Below are 20746 nucleotides of genomic sequence, written 5' to 3' on the forward strand. Positions count from 1 at the left end.
CTTTTCTTTTTAAAAATAAGGCTTAAACTATTTTTTCTGTACTGCTCAGTGACTTGCAATGCAAAATGTTCTTAAAATAGTGGTAAGATTGTGGATTGTGGTTCTGTCTGAGAAAAAAAAAAATTGCGAAATTGCACACCCCTAGTTCTGGATTCAGAAAAAAAAGGAAATGCCTAAAATTTAGCTGTCTGATCTCACATGTTGTCACACTTCTTTGTCAGTGTATATCTTGATCAACACTTCCTGATCCTGTCACCTCTTTGGAAATAGAGAGACCTGTTTTTATTTGTGAGACTCTTCCTCATTCTTGTGTGTGTGTAGATCGATTTCCCCTCTAGGCAGTGATCTGCTGTCCAGATCAGTCAGCATTATTGCAGCATGCAGTCATCATTGAAAAAAAAAAATGAATTAATTGCATGCATTAATATGCATTAAAGGGATAGTTCACCCAAAAATGAAAATTCTGTCATTAATTACTTGCCCTCATGTCATTCCAAACTCGTAAGACTTTAGTTCGTCTTCGGAACACAAATAAAGATCTTTTTGATAAAATCTGAGAGCTTTCTGTCCCTCAATAGACAGCTACGCAACTACCACTTTGACGCTTCAATGTTCAGCCCTAATTTTATATGTAAATATATAAAATATATTGATTGGCTAATGGCTATAGCTACTATCCTAATGATTATTGATTGTGTCTTTAAATTATTATAAATGTTTTTATATTAAAAATATTCATATTCATATTAATATTTAATATTAATATAATTTTTTTTATAATATAATAATAATAAAAAAAATTTTGGGGGTGGATCCAGAGGTCTGATTGGTTAACGTTAGGACAGCATACTGTCAGCAGACTGGCAAATTAAGTGAAACTGGATTTGAAAATGCGCAGTGATGCCTGGAATCACTTTGATAATTAAAATAATATTAGGTGCAAGATGTGCAGCAGCAATTTGCCACATATTGAGAATACTATTGTAATAGAATGTTGTAAATTCTTTGTGCTTTAGTTTCCTGTATTTCAGCATTATTGTTAGAGCGCATCCACAACGGGAGTTACACATTCAGACAAGCATAGTCATTGGTCAAGTTAAACATTGAGCCATGCTTTATAATAAGGGCTTTAAAATAACTGGTAAGATATAACACGTATAGTTTAAAGTGGCTTGCGGCTTCATGTGCTGACAGATAGCCCGCTTGTGCTGTTTAATGCTTTTGAGATGTGCTTTCCTCAGTGCATAAGTTGCATTTCACAGGTATATTCTCCTTCTGTAAATGTTAGAAAGTTAAAAAAATATTTCCATTTTGCTGTCAGGAGTGAATCTCCACTAAACTTCATATAGCCTACTTCCGTGAACAAGCACCACCTCGCGCATGCGTGCCAAATAGACGGAGCGTAATAGAATAGGAGCGCAATACATCTGACTAAATGCATATTGCTAAAATATTTTATAAAATAAAAGGTGCCATATGTAGAATTTTAAACCTACAAGTAAGTGTATTTTAATTATAGCATTAACTCTTAAGTTATCGCACGCGTTTATCACCAGCATTTAACGCCTCGTGACTAAACAAAGGGCGCCAATGTGAGTATGCACACTGATGTGAAAAACGGTAGGCGTTAAAGAGTAAAAAAAAAAAAAACGCCTTGTGTCGGCGCATATAGCCTCGTGGGCAAGTGCGCCGACATGTAGCACCGTTGTGCTTCAGGAGACCCAAGTTCGAGTCCCGGCTCGTGGACTTTTCCTGATCCCGTACCCCTTTCTCTCTCTCACACATCACTTCCTGTCTAGTTACTGTCCTATCCAGGGGGGCAGGGATTTGTATTATTTTGAAGCTACCCCGGGCGCCGCCATTGGCTTGCGGAACCCCACCTGCAGTTAGCATCCCATTGACTCCCATTCATTTTGGCGTCACTTTGACAGCGAATAACTTCACATCTGAGGCGTTTAAAGACTCCATTTGTCCATTATTTATTTCTAAAGAAACACGAAAATGTATAAAAGTCTCCATTACCTTGTAGCTTACGTTATGGCCCTGTAGAAGCAGTTTTTGTAAAAGTAGGCTAACGATTGCGTCATAACCACGCGACTCTCTGTCGCACAGTAGGAAATTACCGTATGGACAGGAGGAGAAGCTCGCGGGCAATCGGGAGGACGTCGAGGCAAAATGACAAAGTAATTAATCAGAACACCTACAAAAAGTTTCTCCTGCTCCAAGATCATGGACAGCTCCTACTCACGCTCTCCGTTTCTGCGAGTTTCGGAAGGTAATGATTCAGATTGATCTTGGCACAGCTACTAGAAGACAGACGGTTTGCTCACGTCACATCTACGTCGTCGAGCTCAGTTTGAGTCTGCGCAGTACGCTGGACCCCCAGGAAGTAAAGAGTTTCTAATTGGCTTCACTTTGTCTCCGTTGAATCCAATGGGGTCGCTGTGTCCATTTCTTTTACTGTCTATGGTCCTATCCTAATAAAAGGCAAAAAAGCCTTGGGTTTGCATTTTTTCTGTTTTTCAATAAGCGCCATCTACTGTCAGGGAGTGAATTTACACGTTCACTCGGCACATCGCCTGTGAAAATCGCTTGGGTATAAATGCAAAGATGCGTTGAAACGTCTCAAAAAACGCTGGCGATAAGGGTGTGTACTAGGCTTGCTACGATAGTCGGTGTTACCGGTGTTACACGGTGTTCAGTCACAACACCGGTTTCATCACTTGCCCACCGTGGCACCTCAATTCCATGTTTCCTTTTCAGATGCGCTGACAAGTTTGTAGTATTTCAGCTGGTACTGGCAACGTTTACAAATAACATTGGGTTTCTTTGCCTGCCTATCTGTTTTCGCAAAATGTTTCCAAACCCACAACTTATGTCCGAGAGCAGGCACAAAGTTTTCTGCATTCTTTTTTATCGCTGCTACAATCACTTTGTTGCTGCATCGCAATCTGACACACAGGCAGACAGTATGGTGAGTAAACGAAAATGTGCGCTTTGGTGGAAATGAGTAAACGGACGTTACATGAGGATGTGCAGAGTGTGAAAATAAAGGTACCTCATATCGATATTTTACTTGTGCCATCAATGCATCATATCGTTAGACATTTGATGGATGTCCTACACTGTTGTTCTGTGGTGTGTTTATATGTGTGTTCTTTTCTTCATGTTAACTCTGCTCTGGACACTCTTTCCTCTGTTACTGCTTGGCTTCAGGCTCTGGCCCTTGGCCTTGCCAAAGAAAACAAGCCCCTCCTTGTCCTGGGAAAGTAGCTCTTTTTGTCTGTGTGTTCTGTTGGGGTTGTTATTACTCAAAGACTGTGTCTTAATGACTTAATGAAAAATTTTATGTAAATGTAAGTGAGAGACGTGAATGCTTATGTGTGAAAATATTTGGGGGTCTCAGATATGAAGTGTTTTGTAAATTTGTGTATATAGGGTGTGAGGTTTTTTTTTTGAAGGTGAAGGTTTTTGAGTGTCTAGGTTTTTTTTTTTTTGTGGCTGTGGGTGTAACGGGAAGTTAGATGAACTATTCGTATCTTGCGTGTGGCCTTAGAAGAGGAAGATTGGTTGTGAATGTGTGTATGTGTCATTATATTTGGCTGACAGTTGCTACTGTAGCCTGCTTTCTCTGATCATCTGCTTCAGGAAGTAGGCCTACTGTAATATAAATGAGTAGGCCTAATTGATTATTCAGATTAGGCTTGCTGCGATAGTCTGTATTATCGGTGTTCAGCCACAACACCGGTTACATCACTTACCCACCGCGCCCCCACCGTCATTTATATTTTTTCATAGTAAAAAAATAATTTAGTTCAGTTAGAGAATAGACACTAATAAAAACTGACCGTGTCTGCTCAATGCAGCGTGAGCTGAACGAGAGTTTCAGCAGTAGTCAGATTTCATTTATCACGAGAGTGAGGTGCTGACTGACAAGACGATGGTGGAAGATTTGGTTTTGAAATGTAAAAGCGCCTATTTGGCAATATTTTGGATTTAAACCCAATGCTAATAGGGAACCTGCAAAGGATTAGTTGTGTTTTTCTAGTTGTTGTGTTTTTCGCAAAACAGTCACACACCCACAGAATGTGGTATACTTAATGATTTCAAGTGGTAATGGCTAAAAGTGGCAATGGCTAAAAAAAAACCCCATCAAGTACATGGTTAAAATTTTAAATAAAACAGATTTTGATAATGTTTAGAAGTTCTTATGAAAATTCCCCCAAAAGTTATTCAATTTATTGATTTAGATTTTATTATTCATGGCAGCCTTTTAATCAAAAGTCCAAAAGCCAGAGTGCTTTAATGATCAAAAGAACTACTTGCATTTGTAAATGCCACAAAGCATAAAACTATTTATTATTACATAGAACAAGTAATAAGATCCTGGTTGATGAGTGATGATCTTCCAGCGCTGTTTCAGCTGTGCGCTCCTGTCAATCTGAGCAATTTTCTGTACTGCACACACCCAAAACGTGCGTTGATAAAAAATGATTTTAATGTGATTTTAAACCATTCAAGCACGAGACGACTCGCGCGCTGTTTTCAGTGCTGCAGGCGTGTGTAACTATATTGCTACTCTTAAAGTGACAGCAACTGCAGTCTCTTTAACACTAATTAAACAACAAAGAGAAAATTCACTCATTCTTGACGGAATAACTTTTGTGACTTGTGTAAAACTTTTATAAAATGTATATTTTATTTATAAAGTGCAGTGTTATTTTATATTTGATTACAGTTTCTGAACCTGAATACCTGAAAATCTTAAAACACTTTATTTCAATCGTATCTTTGTTCAGTTGTGTCTATTTTTTTTGCGATTGCAATTTTTTTTCTTTGTTCTTTTTGAAGTACTAAGTGTTACTACTGTCTTTAAAGGGATGGTTCGGAGTAAAATCAACCTAGGGTCCTTTGCACCATGACCTCAAGCCAAACACCCCCCCCCCAGAAGCCTTTTTTCCCTTGGTTGAACATTATTAAAGTTAGAGCTTATTTAGAGGAATCAGCCGGATGGCTTAGTGCAGGCGCTAACGGATCCAAGGATGTATCTCGTAAATTACCCCACTAATAATGCCCAGAATGGTACCAAACTTATAGTACAAATAGTTTCTTTACTCATAAAATGAGGCATTGGAAAGTTTGTAAGTACTTCAGGAGTTTATTTAAATAACACTTGCCTGACGGCTCATGCTACTGCTAAGTAGCTGTTGTTTTTCTATGGTGTTGCAAAAGTTCCTTGTTTAAGTCTTCTTAAGCCTGTTGATTTTGTTCATGATATTTAGCTACAATTAAATGTTTTGCAATCAGACTAAATGTGAATGATATCTAAGGTTTTTGTTTATATCCAGACAGCCTGCTCTAAATAAAGATGTGCCATGTACTATGGTTTACTAATGTTTCGCAAAGTTACAAAGCAGAACGTGGTGCAAAAACCTCATCTGTATAATGTTTACATGCACGTCGTCAGCAGCAACTTTTTATGGTTTTACGTCAACAAATTGCGAACGGTTTGTGAGAACGGGCAAATTTAGTTACTACAGATTGAGTCCTAGAATGCGATTATCGGCTGATACTGCATGTGGGTCAAAGACGAAAAGGGGGTTTCAAGCAACAAAAAACCACTACACTGAATGATCTCTTACAAACTGCATTTTTGAAGAAAAAAAGTCCCCTGGTTATTTAAATACTTAAAAAAATAAGATGACAGTCCTTTTAATACAACACAACACAAGAACACAAATAGCCTATATTTTTTAACTTGGTAATATATGTTTATTTAAAGATGTAATGGTAAAATCAAAGTCTGGACCTTTTATGACATTTTATTTTTACAAACATTATTTGAAATATTAAAGCATACAATTTACTCACATTTAACATGTTTTTTATGTATATAAAATGAATCTATTTAATTTGATGCGGACACCAAAATGGTGATGTCTCGTCTTTGACCCATATATATGTGTGAGTGTGTGCATAGATTCTCCACGAGATAATTTCAGTAACGCATAATAGGATTTAAAAGACAGACAGAGAGACAAAGCACAAGTTTGCTGTGTGGTCCGTGTTTGGCTCTTTTGATGTGCAGTGTAAATACACTCATTTATCCGCCCCTTTGATTGAGCCGCGGTGTCATTGAGCGCAGCAATAGCCCTGAGTAGTAATTATAGCTAATGAGACACAGGTAGTCTGCCTAACACTTAACACTCCTATAAATAAGTCTTTGGCAGCCCATGTGTGTGTTTTTTTTTAGCTGTGGCGAACCTTTCTGCGCTTGTGTGTAGGGAGTAGTGTGCAACCGAGTTTACGTAACCGCCGTTTGGAGGAATGGATGAATGAATGGGTGGAGGGAGGGAGGGATGGCGGAAGATAATCTGTAGCTTACCACCTAGGAAGAGTCCTGCAATCCTGGCTCAGGTTCAGTCAGATGCCGCCAGACCTGGTTTGAGCGGCCAATCGCCCTCAAGCACACATTTAAAATGTTTGAATGCAACTTCCATTTTCACATGTCTATGATTGCTGTACTGTAATTGTCATGTAGTACATGTCCATGTTGACATTTGAGCAAGTGGGTTTCTTTCTGATCCCTTTATGCTGGTTGAATATTTTTCCTACTCATTTGCTGCCTCATGAACACATGCGACTTTGTTTTTTTCCCCTCAGATTGACGTGACCCGACCTTGCTGGCCCACCGCTCAGTTTGACACAACCCTCCCTGCCTAAGCTCTATGGCCCTCGGGTATGTCTGCCACACCTTTTCTTTTGGTTTTGTGTCTACCACTGTATATTTTGAGCTATTAACTTGGTCTTTCACAATAATTCTAAAACTATAATTAAGATTAAACCTGAATCCATATCAATATCTCATAACTTACGTCAAAGTACATGATTCAACAGCAGCGTTTGAAACATGATATGCGGATGGTTATATGCTTGGAGTTTTTGCAGACGGTGGCTTGAGCAGAATCATGTTGACTAAAGTCAAAATTGCAGGATATCTGTTACATCATACTGCTTTATGGATTGCTTCATCAAAAAACACAATCATCTTGAGTCTGTGCAGATCGTCTCGCTGTTAAGAGCAGGAAAAAATTATTTTGGGAAGTCTGAATAATCAAAGAATGCTAGCCACAGTGCAATGTTTCTGCGGTCATCATTAGTCAAATGTGAGTCATTGGCTCGAGAACTGGTGGTCATAGCTTGGAGGTTGAGGTTTGGGTTCCTTGATAATAAAGGTTTGCAGGTTTGACCCCATGTAGTGAAAACCCATGGGTTGGAGTTAAGAAGATCCCTCTCCAGCATTTTATCATGGCCCTTTATTTAGCCCTTCTGTAAGGCCAGGGAACTGTCCATGTAGTCGGGGGAATGCAAGTTTTAATAAATGGTTAAATGTCAAGTAACCAGTCAAAAGCCTGTTCATACCAAGATGAGAGTTCTGTGCGAAAATTGGTGCCATAACATTTTAATTGGAATGAACAGCTGTTAATGCATCTGCTCAGACTGACACAAACATTCACATACTGTTTATGCAACAGAATTTAAAGGTGTTCTAATCTCCATTACATTGCACTGGGAAGAAATCTGGACAACCAATAAGATTTGCGCTTTTGGTCACATGCCCACAATGCTGCTGTTACATAAACCTACGGCTTGGTGGCGCTGAAACAGTTTAAAGGTCAGAGGAAGAATCTGGAACCGACCAAGGGTGCAGCGATTTGTATTATTTTGAAGCACCCCCGGGCGCCGCCATTGGCTAACGGAACCCCACCTGCAGTTAGCATCCCATTGACTCCCATTCATTTTGGCGTCACTTTGACAGCGAATAACTTCACATCTGAGGCGTTTAAAGACTCCATTTGTCCATTATTTATTTCTAAAGAAACACGAAAATGTATAAAAGGCTCCATTACCTTGTAGCTTACGTTATGGCCCTGTAGAAGCAGTTTTTGTAAAAGTAGGCTAACGATTGCGTCACAGCCACGCGACTCTCTGTCGCACAGTAGGAAATTACCGTATGGACAGGAAGAGAAGCTCGCGGGCAATCGGGAGGACGTCGAGGCAAAATGACAAAGTAATTAATCAGAACACCTACAAAAAGTTTCTCCTGCTCCAAGATCATGGACAGCTCCTACTCACGCTCTCCGTCTCTGCGAGTTTCGGAAGGTAATGATTCAGATTGATCTTGGCACAGCCACTAGAAGACAGACGGTTTGCTCACGTCACATCTACGTCGTCGAGCTCAGTTTGAGTCTGCGCAGTACGCTGGACCCCCAGGAAGTAAAAGTTTCTAATGGGCTTCACTTTGTCTCCGTTGAATCCAATGGGGTCGCTGTGTCCATTTCTTTTACTGTCTATGGAACCGACTCTTTTGTCTCTGTGCTTGGTTTGATAAACACCATAGTGAATACAAAAATAGTTAGAAAACATAAATACTGTTGTCAGAAACAAAGTTACACAGCACTTTGTGTACTGGTGTAACAAGGGTGTTTGCATTTTTAATCAGCGAGTGAATTTGCATTTTTATTTACCATCTATAGGGCTGCCTTTAATAGTCAACTAATCGTTAGTCGACTAGAAGAGGCTTAGTCGACCAATTACTTTATTAGTCGGTTTGTCGAATAAGAAAAAAAACCTTGTGGTGAAGTCACGCAGTCCGTGAGAGACAGATTGTTAACCTTGTTCGTGGTCCTTGTGGTAATTATAGTATGTGCAGGAAAAAAATGTACCTCAAATATGGCTTATCATTTTAAACATGTTAGTAGTAGCAACTTTACATGGCTTCTGGCTTTAGTGGTAATCTATTATTAGGCGCATATTCAATTAATTGTGCGGAGTGTGGAGGTTATTAGCGATCTAACTGCACTCTGTCATTTTTGGTCTTAGTGTGAACTTTCCTCACAGAAATGAGAAACATGAGCGTGAACTTTCCTCACAGAAATGAGAAATACATCTATCGAAAGCTTGAAATTTCTATTTTTTAAATGAACCGATTCAAATGGAAAACAAATATTCTCAGATTGTTATGGAATGTGCAAATAGGTGCGTGCACTACTGCGGAGATGACAGGTCAGCATCGACAACTTCATCACTGCAACCGAAAACACTAGTTTATCTATAAATTATTAAAATGTTAATAATTTGCTGTTTTTTCACAACACATTCATAATCATTACTTTTGCCGGTGCTTTGTGGCAAGCTTGATGCGTGCTCTTGAGCGTTGATTAGGCTATGTATAGGCAATTAAAGGCTCATTGTTAGGATTTGGCTTATTAATATACACGTGCTGTTAGTCGACTAATCGCATAAATTAACGACTAATAGTCAACTAGAAAAATCTGTAGTCAAGGGCAGCCCTACTCATCGACCTTTTTTTAATGCATTTTATCCATTTTACGCATTTGTAAATCAGACCAAATACATGTGCTGAGTCTGCTGACTATTCGTGTTGATGTGAACAGGACTTTTTGTAATGTTACATTTGAAATATGTAATTGCTCCACCAAACAGAATTGCAAAAATAATGTTTGATTTTAGCAGTCTACCATTGGTTGGACAAACAGATAGTCCCGCCTCCAAACTCACATCTGTGGTTGAGTCAGTGTTGCTTTTTATCAGGTTGCTCAAGCAAACAGAACAATGGCGGAATTTCGAATAGCATACTTGTTGCTATTGAACAATTCTGATTTCAACATGACGCTACACAGGCCAAATGTTTACACTTTTGAAGGGAATCAACCTATAAAAATGGCGTATTCGCAGTTGAGAATACAAGATCAGTACTATTTAAAAGGTAGTTTGTTGCAAGCATAAATGTGGCTGGATGCCCCTGTAAGATATGGAAACTAGAGAGAGTTCTCATCAGTGTCGAATCTGTGTGGGATGTTTCTCTAACAGATTAGCCCTGAGTCAGCCAGTGAGGTGAATGAGGTGAGTTTTAGCGATGAGTAAAGACCTAGTTAGAAACACACTGTGTGTGAGAGAACAGCGAGTAACAGCTTCCTGTCAGTTGGTCATCTTTTGAACATGTGAAAGCATGTAAGACTGATGCTGGACAACTGTCAAGATGTCTGTGTTGTATCTGGATGCACAGAGTTGTTCTACGTGTGTTTTACTGTCTTGAAGTGTTTGCGGGGTGCGGGTGGTGGTGGTAAGGTAAGGTATTTACCACTGCTAAATACCTATAAATATTGTGACCCTAACCCACCACGTATCTGCCACTAGTAGTTCCGGGGGGTCTACCACCCCCCCTGAAAAAAATCCTAGGGGGAAACACTGGGCTTGAGTAGTTCAGTTAATCCACTGTAAATTACTTTCGGGTTAAGGGGATATACCGGTCTAACAAGATCGATCCTTGACCTCTAATATGTGTTTCTCACATTCTTTACTGATGACGACTCAGGCTCCTCAGAAAAAAAACGAAATGTCAATCAACACCAAAACCAGCAGCAGGTGAACAAGAAGAGATGGAGGGGTGTAATAAAAACACAAACGGAAAGAATCGTTAGATAACATTTTGTGGCTGAAAACTGCATCCTGTGCAAGACAGGAAACATGAATCAGGAACAATCTGCAACGACACCGTTTTGAGCAAAAGCCTATTTCCTAAGAAAAGAGATTTTAAGCAGAGATGCGTGGTCATACAATAGCAGGACTTGTGGTGCCTTGCTGGTGTAGATCGTAGATCACTGCATCGTGACACAGGTCAAAAAAACGATCCTGAACCAATCGTTATTTAGAGAGACTCTCAGAGTTGCCTCTCTCTGACGTTAAAGCACTGATTCAGGAACAGTTTCGTCTTCAGTTTACTGTGAAAACTGGTTTTCCTGTTTTGCCCTTATGGGTCTTTGTGTTGCTGTATCAGAGCCTTGTTGAGCATTGTTCATGCTGTTTCCCCTCTGACATTCCTGCGCTGATTTGAATCTACGGGCCTCTCTCTTTCTTTCTCTCTTTCTCTCTCTCTTTTGTTTCCCCTCTCCAGCATGCTCGCCTGGACTGCAGGCCCCTTAGGGCTGGGTACAGGCTCATGGGTGCACTGAGATAGCCATCGGTGCTGACCTGAGCCCCTGACCGTGAACTTCACTGTGGCCACCGTTTTCTTATTTAAAGGGATACTCTACCCAGAAATAAAAATTCTCTGAAAATGAAAATGGCATCACAGATGTATTTGACTTTTTTTTTTTTTTTTTTTTTTTTCTGTGGAACATAAACAGAAAAAATAATCCATCTCTGGTTGATGCTTCAATAACAATTAGAGCTGTGGAATATCCACGTTTTTCGTTTTTTTTGCGAAAAGAACATGATTGAATGTGAAAATAAAGTGCAAGATGAGTTAAGCGCAATAAGCCACGAAAAAGATCTCAATGCGTGCCTTACTCACTCTGACACTCACCCAAAGCGTACACACAGACAGCCACCTCTCTCAGATAGCATGCAACCCTGAATCCAGATCTCTTATTGCCCTTAAATGCTCAAATACACACTATTATTTCAATGTATTGATGTAAACATAGTCGGTTATGCCTGAAGTGAACGTGAATGATTGATGGGGCTAATCTGATGTGTAACATTGTTAGATCCGTACATTAGGTCTTATTATAAATAAACCTGATGCTGTGTTAAAAGAAACACCAAAAGAAAAGAGGTAATCACTCACTGCTCTTGACTGAATGCATTTTATAGCTTTAATAATAATGAATTGATTTGTACTTAATACACAAGGCAATATTACAGTGATTCATTTTTTTACAATTGATTTACATTTCTGTATTATTTCTTACCTCTTCCTGAGGTTTGTCAGTATTGCTTTTGGCCACCCCTAGAGGGCAGACTTGTAAAGAGATTTAAGGAATGGTCTCACATGCACACACCTCAGTCTGAACTTATTCTTCTCATTCTACTTAACGCTTATGTAACACTATTCATTTGTTGGTCACCAAATATCAAAGGGTGTTTTTGCCAGAAATGGGTAACACATTTGTAACACTAACACAAAGAGATTAAGAAACTTTTTTTGGGCCACTAATAACAATCTATGCGCACATGTTTTGTCTGCTCACACATTAAGGAACTGAAACATTACATGGTTTGCTTGACATGTTCACACGGAGCTAAAGGGTGTGAGCACTTCCTATGAATCATTTGTGCACACTTTTTTTGTTCTGTCTGTCTATGTGAGCAATGAGTCTTTTGAACGAATGAGGTTATATTAGGCCACAGTAGAAACAGAGAACTTTCTGTATGGCGCTGAGGTCATTTCCTCCTCCTGGAGCTCCTCTCTACCCTCCAGGTGGCACTATAGATGTTTTTAGATGTATTTTGAAAGAAGCTGTTTATTTTGACTAGGGCCAAATTGTCCTTCACATGTATGATATAATATAATGCAAGCTTTTACAGTTTGAACCAAATACAATATTTATAAATGTGCTACCGTTCAAATGTTCAGTTTTTTTCCCCAATGTTTTTGAAAGAAGTCTCTTATCCTGACCAAGGCCGCATTTATTTGATCAAAAATACATTAAAAACTAAAATAATATTATAATTTAAAATAACTGTTCTATTTTAATATACTTTCAAATGTTTCATGATGGTGATCTGTGTGTTATTATCTGATAACGTCACTTTGGAAAGGGTTATAATTGTAAAAGTTATTCAAACTATTGTTATTTTTGCATATCAGTGATCTTCCACAACTCCATGCTCTTCCAGACAGTTATGTCAGTGGTGCTGTCAGTGTATTGAAGACACAATAAGAGTTAGTGTCATTATTGTGACGTCCATTTTCAGCAAAAGCAGCCTGCTCATTTGAATGTTACAATGAGTCAGCGCAAAGGCCTGCCATATGCAAAATGCCTCCCAACAAGAACATTTCCATTGATATTTCTCAGGACACTTTACATTTGTCCAGTCAAGTAGAAAACCTCTGTATCTTGTATCTTAAATAGCTCTCTTGTATCACTGCATACATTTTCCTGTATGCACTTTATTTGTCCAAATAGTCTTTATATAAGCATGTTTGTGTTTTTAAGTGAAGTTAGATACGTGTGTATCGTCAAGCAGATCAAATATTTCACATTAAACGAATTCACTCGCTGCCCTGCTGCAAACTGGAAGTGAAACCAGCAGTCAGTGTGCGTGGGTGTGAGACACTTTGTCTGTTTGACTGCATGCCTTCTGAGCTATTTTTTTTTTATCCTTTTTTTAGGGGAAATATGTAAGGGAAGTTATAGATAGTGTGTTTGTGTGTGAGAGAGGGGGGGGGGGGGGGGGGGTGTGAAGAGTAGCAGTTTAAAACCTGATAAAAAACTTATCAGAGCGCAGCAGCACGCTGAAGAGGCCACGCCTTCTCACTTTTCGTTATGCACTCCCTCACAATCACAGACGGATGGGTCTTCCTCCCTTCCTTCAGAAAGGAGAAACATCAGGGCGTGGTTGGTAGCAGCTGTGGTTTGATTGGCCGCTCTCCCAGGCATACGTTATCTCCCATTGGACACGTCCTGGCTCCGCCCAGATTATGCACTCTAGCTGAAATGCTCCGCCTACTGTCATCACATCAAAGTGTTCAGTTCATCCTGCATGAACAGACAGGTAGTAAGGTTGGTCTCTCGCTGTGTAAAAGCTCAGGTGAACTTTGGGTTTCGTTTTGGGAAGTGCTCACAGCTGGCCTGTGGCATGTGGAATACGGGAGGGTTGAAGAACACAGCGGCTGGATCTACAGGTGCTCGCTTGTACCTCATTCCAGCTTTTGTCGTCTTGGATCTACCACCAACAGCTCCTGCATTGCAACAAGAGATCAATTGCACTTCGTCTAGGTTGCTGTGTATATAGACACTTCTAGTTTAAACTGACAAGACAAAGAGGAACCTGCAGTGAAGTCAGAGTTTGACAAGCTGTGGTTTTTGCCTGGGTGGAGACATTCTGCAGTTGTCTGTCCAGTCACAGACGGCTTGATTTCTCAGAGGTGATGGTGGGTGGCAGGGCCGTCACTGTGCACCCGCACAGGCGCCTGGATTGAAAGTGTCACAGTGCAAACATGGAATTCCTCAAGAGCCTCGTTCCCACGGTCATCTCCGGGGACGGCGGGCTGCAGGCAACGGACACGGGGGGAGTGTGGCCGAGGGAGACCGGCCCTCGCTTGCTGAGGATGAAACGGCTGGTTTCGCAGACCAATGAAGAGGAACAAGACGGATCCAGTCCAACCAGCCGACCGGCTGTCCGTCTTCAACGACATCGTGCCAAAGGTACCAACAAGAAAGATGAAGGGATGGGTATTGAAACATGATTTTAATTCTAGTAAAGAGAGGACTGTTTGATTAGGAGGTGTGCGTGCGAGGTGTGTGTGTGTGTGTGTTTGCACTTTTTGTTTATAGTTGGACTCTGATATAAGATTAATCACAGACGAGAGAGAACAAGCAAATACTTTGTGTAACCGAACCGTTTGCAAAGTCTTAAGTTGCTCATTGGGTAGTCTAAAGTGAGAATTATTCAAATATAAGAGTTATTACAAAATCAGAAATCTAATAGGATCAGAGCCATTTTAAACATTACAAATGCATAAAGCATGTAGTATACTGCCCTTGATCTCCCAATCATTCTGTCCTTAATTTTTTGCATCCATATTGATCTGAAGCAGGGAGCTCTGGGTAATTGAGTGTTTAGATTTCATCACTTAATTATTTCATAATTTCATCACACTGACTTTATTGGCACTAAAGCAGGGTGGTAATAAGACATGTTTGAGCACCAAAGCAGCATATTAGAATGATGACAAAGCTGAATTTTTTTGTGTCACGTGATCCTACAGACATCGGAGAAATAAAAAACACTTTTAAAAAAATATATGTATTCAAATAGAAAAGTTATTTAGAATTGTAATAATATTTCACAATGTTACTGTTTTTTACTGTATGTTTAATCAATTAAATGCAACCTTGGTGAGCATAAGATACTTATTTCAAAAATGTAAAAAGTCTTACTGACCCTAAACTTTTGAACAGTAGTGCATGTAGACTAGGATTGATTTCAAGGTCTTGCTAACTGGAGAAATACAGTGCATTTTAGGGATGGGCTTTTTTTTTTTTTTTTTTTAGGTAGTGATAGCGATAATGAAAATAAATAAATTAAAACACTGTTATGAAAATTTGTTGACAAATAGAAAATTACATAAAAATGTCTATCAAAATATTAAAATAAGACTAGAAATATAACACTTCTAGATTATTAATAATGCATCAAAGAAAGAAAACAACTGGAAAGGAATAGCTGCGTGAGGTGAAGCTGAAGAGTGAATGAGCACCAGTAAACTGAAGCATTCTCTATGACACGTACTATATGAGATTAATCATTAATCTTGTCTGCGTTGCATTTGAGCTGAAACTGAAAAACTGGTAAACTGAAGCGCTTTGCTAGCAGGTTAATCAACTCAACCACATGCATCCTAAATGAGATTAATCAGATGCAACATAAAAGTAATATTATTCTTCAAATTTCAAAGCTTTCAAATCCATAGTTTCACTTTATTTCGCCGGTCTGGAAGGCATGCTGTCCTAAGGCTAACCAATCAGATCTCTACGCCCAAAATGCCGCAATAAACATTTAGAAAAAAAGAAATGTATTTTTTAAAGTCACAGCGATCATAATTTTCATGAAATGTTCATTTTTTCGTCGCTGTCACCTCAAAATTGACCTTTGAAGTGCTCAGTCTTGTTGTAAATGATTCATTGTTTCATACTATTCCAAAGAAATAATGACTAAGTTTTCATCAAAATTCCCACCAACCATCATGTCATATATAGACCACTTTTCATGATCCTTTCATCTACTCAAATCCCGATGGAGAAAGTCACACCCTATCTTTTTTCCAGTCCCATATCCTGTTTAATTTGGAAATCTATCAGATTATGAAGTAAAATTCCCATTGTTGTTTTATTTTGACATTTTGAACTACGTAGACTGATTTACTAGAAGAGAAATCAAGGTTGACCCTAGACTGGGCCTGTGTGAAAGGGAAGTCGTTCCTTCTGTGAAGAGAGACTAATGGTTAAGTTGCCCTACGGTGCTGCATTTAATCAGGGAAGACGTGTTTGTTTATGTTCTTATAACTTGGCTGCAGGAAGCAGATGAATGCATTTGTGACCATAAATGTATTTGAAACACGCCTCCCGTACAGGGTTATATGGGGATACATGAGGATCTTTGTGTGTCATTCATGGCTGATCCAGCTACGACCACTCTTCTTGGTATGTCAGCTCGTTGGTTACAGGAAAACAGTGTGGGGAGTGTGAAGTTGCATCACTGCATGTGACTCTGCATTCAAAATGCAAATTGACCACCACGCATTCAAATATGGTGGAAACCACCAGTTCAAACTGGACCAAAAGAGTTTTTTTTCTGAATCCTTCGAAGGCTGAGATTCTCTTAGTGTGTGTTGATAAGTGAAAATACACAGGTAGTAGTCTGTGTGTGTGTGTGTGTGTGTGTGTGTGTGTGTGTGTGTGTGTGTGTGTGTGTGTGTGTGTGTGTGTGTGTTAGTGGGTGTTTACATTGCAACCAAACCACACCTTGCTCTCCACAAATTGATGAGTCTTGCGTGTTCAGGTGAGGGTTTGGGTTATGTACCAGCCAGGACATGTTCATGTTCTTGAGTTCCCTATATTTTTTAAGTAAATAGAGCTGCAACTCAGTATCACATAATCTATTGAATTAATATTTCAATTAATATGATGTTCTGAATCTTGCTTATTAATGCTTGCCTTCAAAAAATATACGAAAAGAAGTATATATATTATATTTCCGTTCATGTTTGGTGTCGGTAGGATGTCTCTTATGCACATCAGAGCTGCATCTGTTTGATAAAAAATGCAGTAATACTGTGAAGTATCATAACATTTGTTTAACGATGTTTTCTACTATATTATCTACTATATTTAATATATTATAAAATGTAATTTATTCCTGTGATGACAAAGCAGCCATTTTCTCAGAAAAAAAATTTTTTTTAATAATAAAGGTTGAAATAATGTTGTGCTGCAAATTTTTGTGTGGAAACTGTGATACATTTTCTGATGAATAGAAATTTTAAAAGAACAGAATTGATTTGAAATCGAAATCCTTTGTAACATAATTATAGATGTCTTTAATGTCTCTTTTGATCAATTTAATGCATCCTTGCAGAATAAAAGTTAGAATTTCGTAAAAAAAAAAAAAAAAGAAGCTTACTGACCCCAAACTTTAACGGCATGTATGATATACATTGTCTGCAAAAGTGGTTTAAAGTGTACAATTTACAGTAATTTACCATTTAAAGGTGCTGTATGTAGGATCCAGCGGCCTCTAGCGGTGATGTTTCAGATTGCAACAACAGCGCTCGTGCTCGTGAAAAGCAATAAAGTTACAACTGTAGTCTTTCACATCAGATAACGTTAGTCGTTAGCAAATGGTCGGCGTTAGCTGGCGAACTAATGATGTCTAACTTGAGCCAACTAAAGCACAAAATCACAATATATTTTACATGCTTTGAAGTATTGTTAGCTTACCTGTCCAAAAGGATGAAAGCCAACTCAGGGTCTGTTTTTATACCTAAAACAAAGCGGAGGTCTCTCCATGATTCAAACGCTCTGCCAATGTTGATCCGTGTTTTCGTCCTGAGTCGATCCGATTGACGTTTGGCCTGACGAGCTTCAGCAGATAAAAAAAAAATATATATATATATTTTTTTTTGGAGTTTGTGTTGGAGTCTGTGTTGTGCTGGAGGCAGGTCGTTTTTTGTTGTTATCAGACTCCATGTCGTTAGCTGCAGTGCCGTCGCAATAGACTGTATATATAAAACGGAGAGGCTCGGGAGCGCGCATGCACGTCACATCCGGTGGATTTCGCAGAAAATCCGACCCGGAGACTTCACATAAAAATAGGAATACTGGCCTTCAGAGGTAATAGCAAAACGCGAAAAGTGGATCATTGTAATGTGTGATTACAACCCCTTCACAGACGGGCAATAAAAAAAGGATTCATTTTATAAAAAAAGTTACATACAGCACCTTTAAACAAATTAATGCAACAGAACACCAGTTAAAATAACTAAACCATAAATAAACAAAAGGTTGACTGGTTATTTTTCAGTAGTCTCTTTTTTATTGTAAATAAACAAATGTTCTGTAAATACATAATTGAGTTGCATTTAGGATTTAATGTTTCATTATGGTGATTTAAAATTTAAATTGGATGTTTAACAATGATTATGGTTTTAATCATAATACACTCCCTTTCTGTTGCTCTGCATTTGATTGACAGGCGCACACACACACACACACTTACTTACAAGTATTTGCAGTTTAATGATGAATGCAGTATTTAATCACTTGCTGTCAGGATGAGCTGGTTTGAAAATTAGAATTGAAGTTCTCTGCACAGCGCAAAGTCCTGATAATTGATAATGAAATTGACGATAATTTTCATTAAATTAGTTGTTACACAAACAGCTCTCGTTGTACCACAGGCTTAAACTCTATAGGCCTTAAATAGACATTTTAAACCCTCAAGTATCTGATTGTTTTAATTATTTAACAGTTTTCCTTTGCAGTAACTAATAATAGATTTACAAATAATCAACCATATCCTACCCTAAAGGTGTAGAGGCATATTCTTTCTCATTAATAACTTTGATTTGTTTCTGAATGGATATTGAATGAGTCAGCATTTACCATTTATATTTCTTTGGTTTAGCAGGAACATTTTTCTGTTTGGTTGGGTATAGTGCCCGTCCCCAGCTCAACCTGTTTCTTCACCTGTAAGGCAGCTTTGCAGACACAAACACACCTGCTCTGTTCACTGCTGCTAATATTATAGGTGTTTTGATGGTGCCTCTGTTTATTGTGTGTCTGCTCTGGATGTTGCTGCATGCTCACAAGCCGTAAGCAGGAAGAGGAAGGATATGGCGACTCTGCAGTATGTTATGCGTCTAATATTGGTCCTCAAGGGCTTTCCAGGCCAGGGTTGGAATCAGTGATCACACACTCAAACAGACACAGTAGTGCTCCAGCCACACACACACACACTCTCTCTCTCTCTCTCTCTCTCTCTCTCTCTCTCTCTCTCTCTCTCTCTCTCTCTCTCTCTCTCTCTCTCTCTCTCTCTCTCTCTCTCTCTCTCTCTCTCTCTCTCTCTCTCTCTCTCTCTCTCTCTCTCTCTCTCTCTCTCTCTCTCTATATATATATATATATATCTATATATATATATATATATAAACACAGTCATGTGATATGACTGATATATATATAACATATCTCTCTCTCTCTCTCTCTCTCTCTCTCTCTCTCTCTATATATATATATATATATAAACACAGTCATGTGATATGACTGATATATATATATATATATATATATATATATATATATATATATATATATATATATATATAACATATCTCTCTCTCTCTCTCTCTCTCTCTCTCTCTATATATATATATATATATTATATATATATATATATATATATATATATATATCTCAATCAACACAGTCATGTGAACAGACTTTACTTCATTAAACTGCAATGGAAGTTTATCTTGGAAAAATGAGTGCTCTTGTGCATATGGTGTTTTCTTTCAGGCAGCACGTGATTCATAATCAGGACTGGACGAGCGGAAATGCAAGTTAAAAACAGGCCACACAACAATTCATGAAGTTAAACAGGGCAGTTGACAAAGCTGACAAAATATAAATAGTTCATTAGCAATGAATTGTATTTATCACCCTCCTTTCTGCTTTTTTATCACCCTCCTTTCTTTTTCTCTTTAACTCTTTGCACTCCATTTTGCTTGTTTGCTCTTCATTCATTCTGTTTATTTGTTTTATTTGTTTGTTCATTGCTGCTTTATTTCTCATTTTCTCATTCATTTATTCATTTTCATTTAGCTTTTCCTTTGTTTCCATTGTTCTTTCACTTTAGTTTAACTTTTTCATTTTCTTGTTTTTCTTGTCACATTTGTTTGCTTTCTCTTTTGCTCCTATTGTTCGTTCACCCTCTTTCATTCTGTTACAGTTTTCATTCCTGTTCATTCACTCTTTGACTCCAATTTTTTTGTTCACTCTTATTTTTTTGTTCACTCTTCTACTCCTTTTATTTACCCTTTAAATCGATCCCTCATCAATCGTTTGTTTTTTGCTTTTAAGTTCATTTTCTGCTAGGGATGCTCCGATTGATCGGCCGCAGATCGATATCGGCCGATAATCCCATTCTTGGACTCGAATGGCAGTCTCTAAAATAGGCCTAATTCACCAACCGATCGTGAATTGATGATCTGAGCTGGACGATGTCATCACGGTTTTCTCCAGAGCGGCTAGATATATAAATTAACTAAATTAATAACTTTTTTTACAACAAAAATTAACCATCACTGAACTTACTTAAGCTGGGCTATTTTCTTCTAAAAAACAAACTATGTTGCATCATTTTCCTGTTATCAAAGCTGCTTTGAAACAAGCGCTATATAAATAAAGGTGACTTGACTTGACTGGTCCTGAGCGCAGTCAGCACACACACCTGGAACGCACGCACATATCCTTAGCATTCATAGGGGCTTTCGCACTGGAGGAACCTTTTCATAGTTCCTAGGTGGAAGTACCCGCTTTTTGGCTTGTTCGCACCGCAGAAACTGGGAATGATTTTAGCTCTGGAATGCCTTTTGAGGGAACTAAATTAGCTCCTACTTTAGAGTAGGGTTTAACCCAGCACTATAGGAACTACCAAT

At 38.6% G+C, this 20746-nt stretch overlaps 1 protein-coding gene across 7 annotated transcripts in view; it reads left to right on the plus strand.

The window, feature by feature from the left end:
* fryl (furry homolog, like) overlaps positions 1-20746 on the plus strand; it is a 111023-nt gene that overhangs the window by 8860 nt on the left and 81417 nt on the right. For 6 of the 7 annotated variants that reach the window (XM_084432840.1, XM_084432841.1, XM_084432842.1 and 3 more), the window contains exon 1: positions 13544-14237. In XM_084432840.1, the coding sequence (XP_084288966.1) occupies positions 14030-14237 (208 nt within the window). In that variant the 5' untranslated portion in view covers positions 13544-14029. Of the gene's footprint in view, positions 1-6663; positions 6740-13543; positions 14238-20746 lie in introns of those variants that run through there. The other variant, XM_084432845.1, reaches the window with a different exon arrangement.

The sequence above is a fragment of the Rutilus rutilus genome (assembly GCF_951802725.1).
Source record: "Rutilus rutilus genome assembly, chromosome: 15".
Taxonomy (NCBI): domain Eukaryota; kingdom Metazoa; phylum Chordata; class Actinopteri; order Cypriniformes; family Leuciscidae; genus Rutilus; species Rutilus rutilus.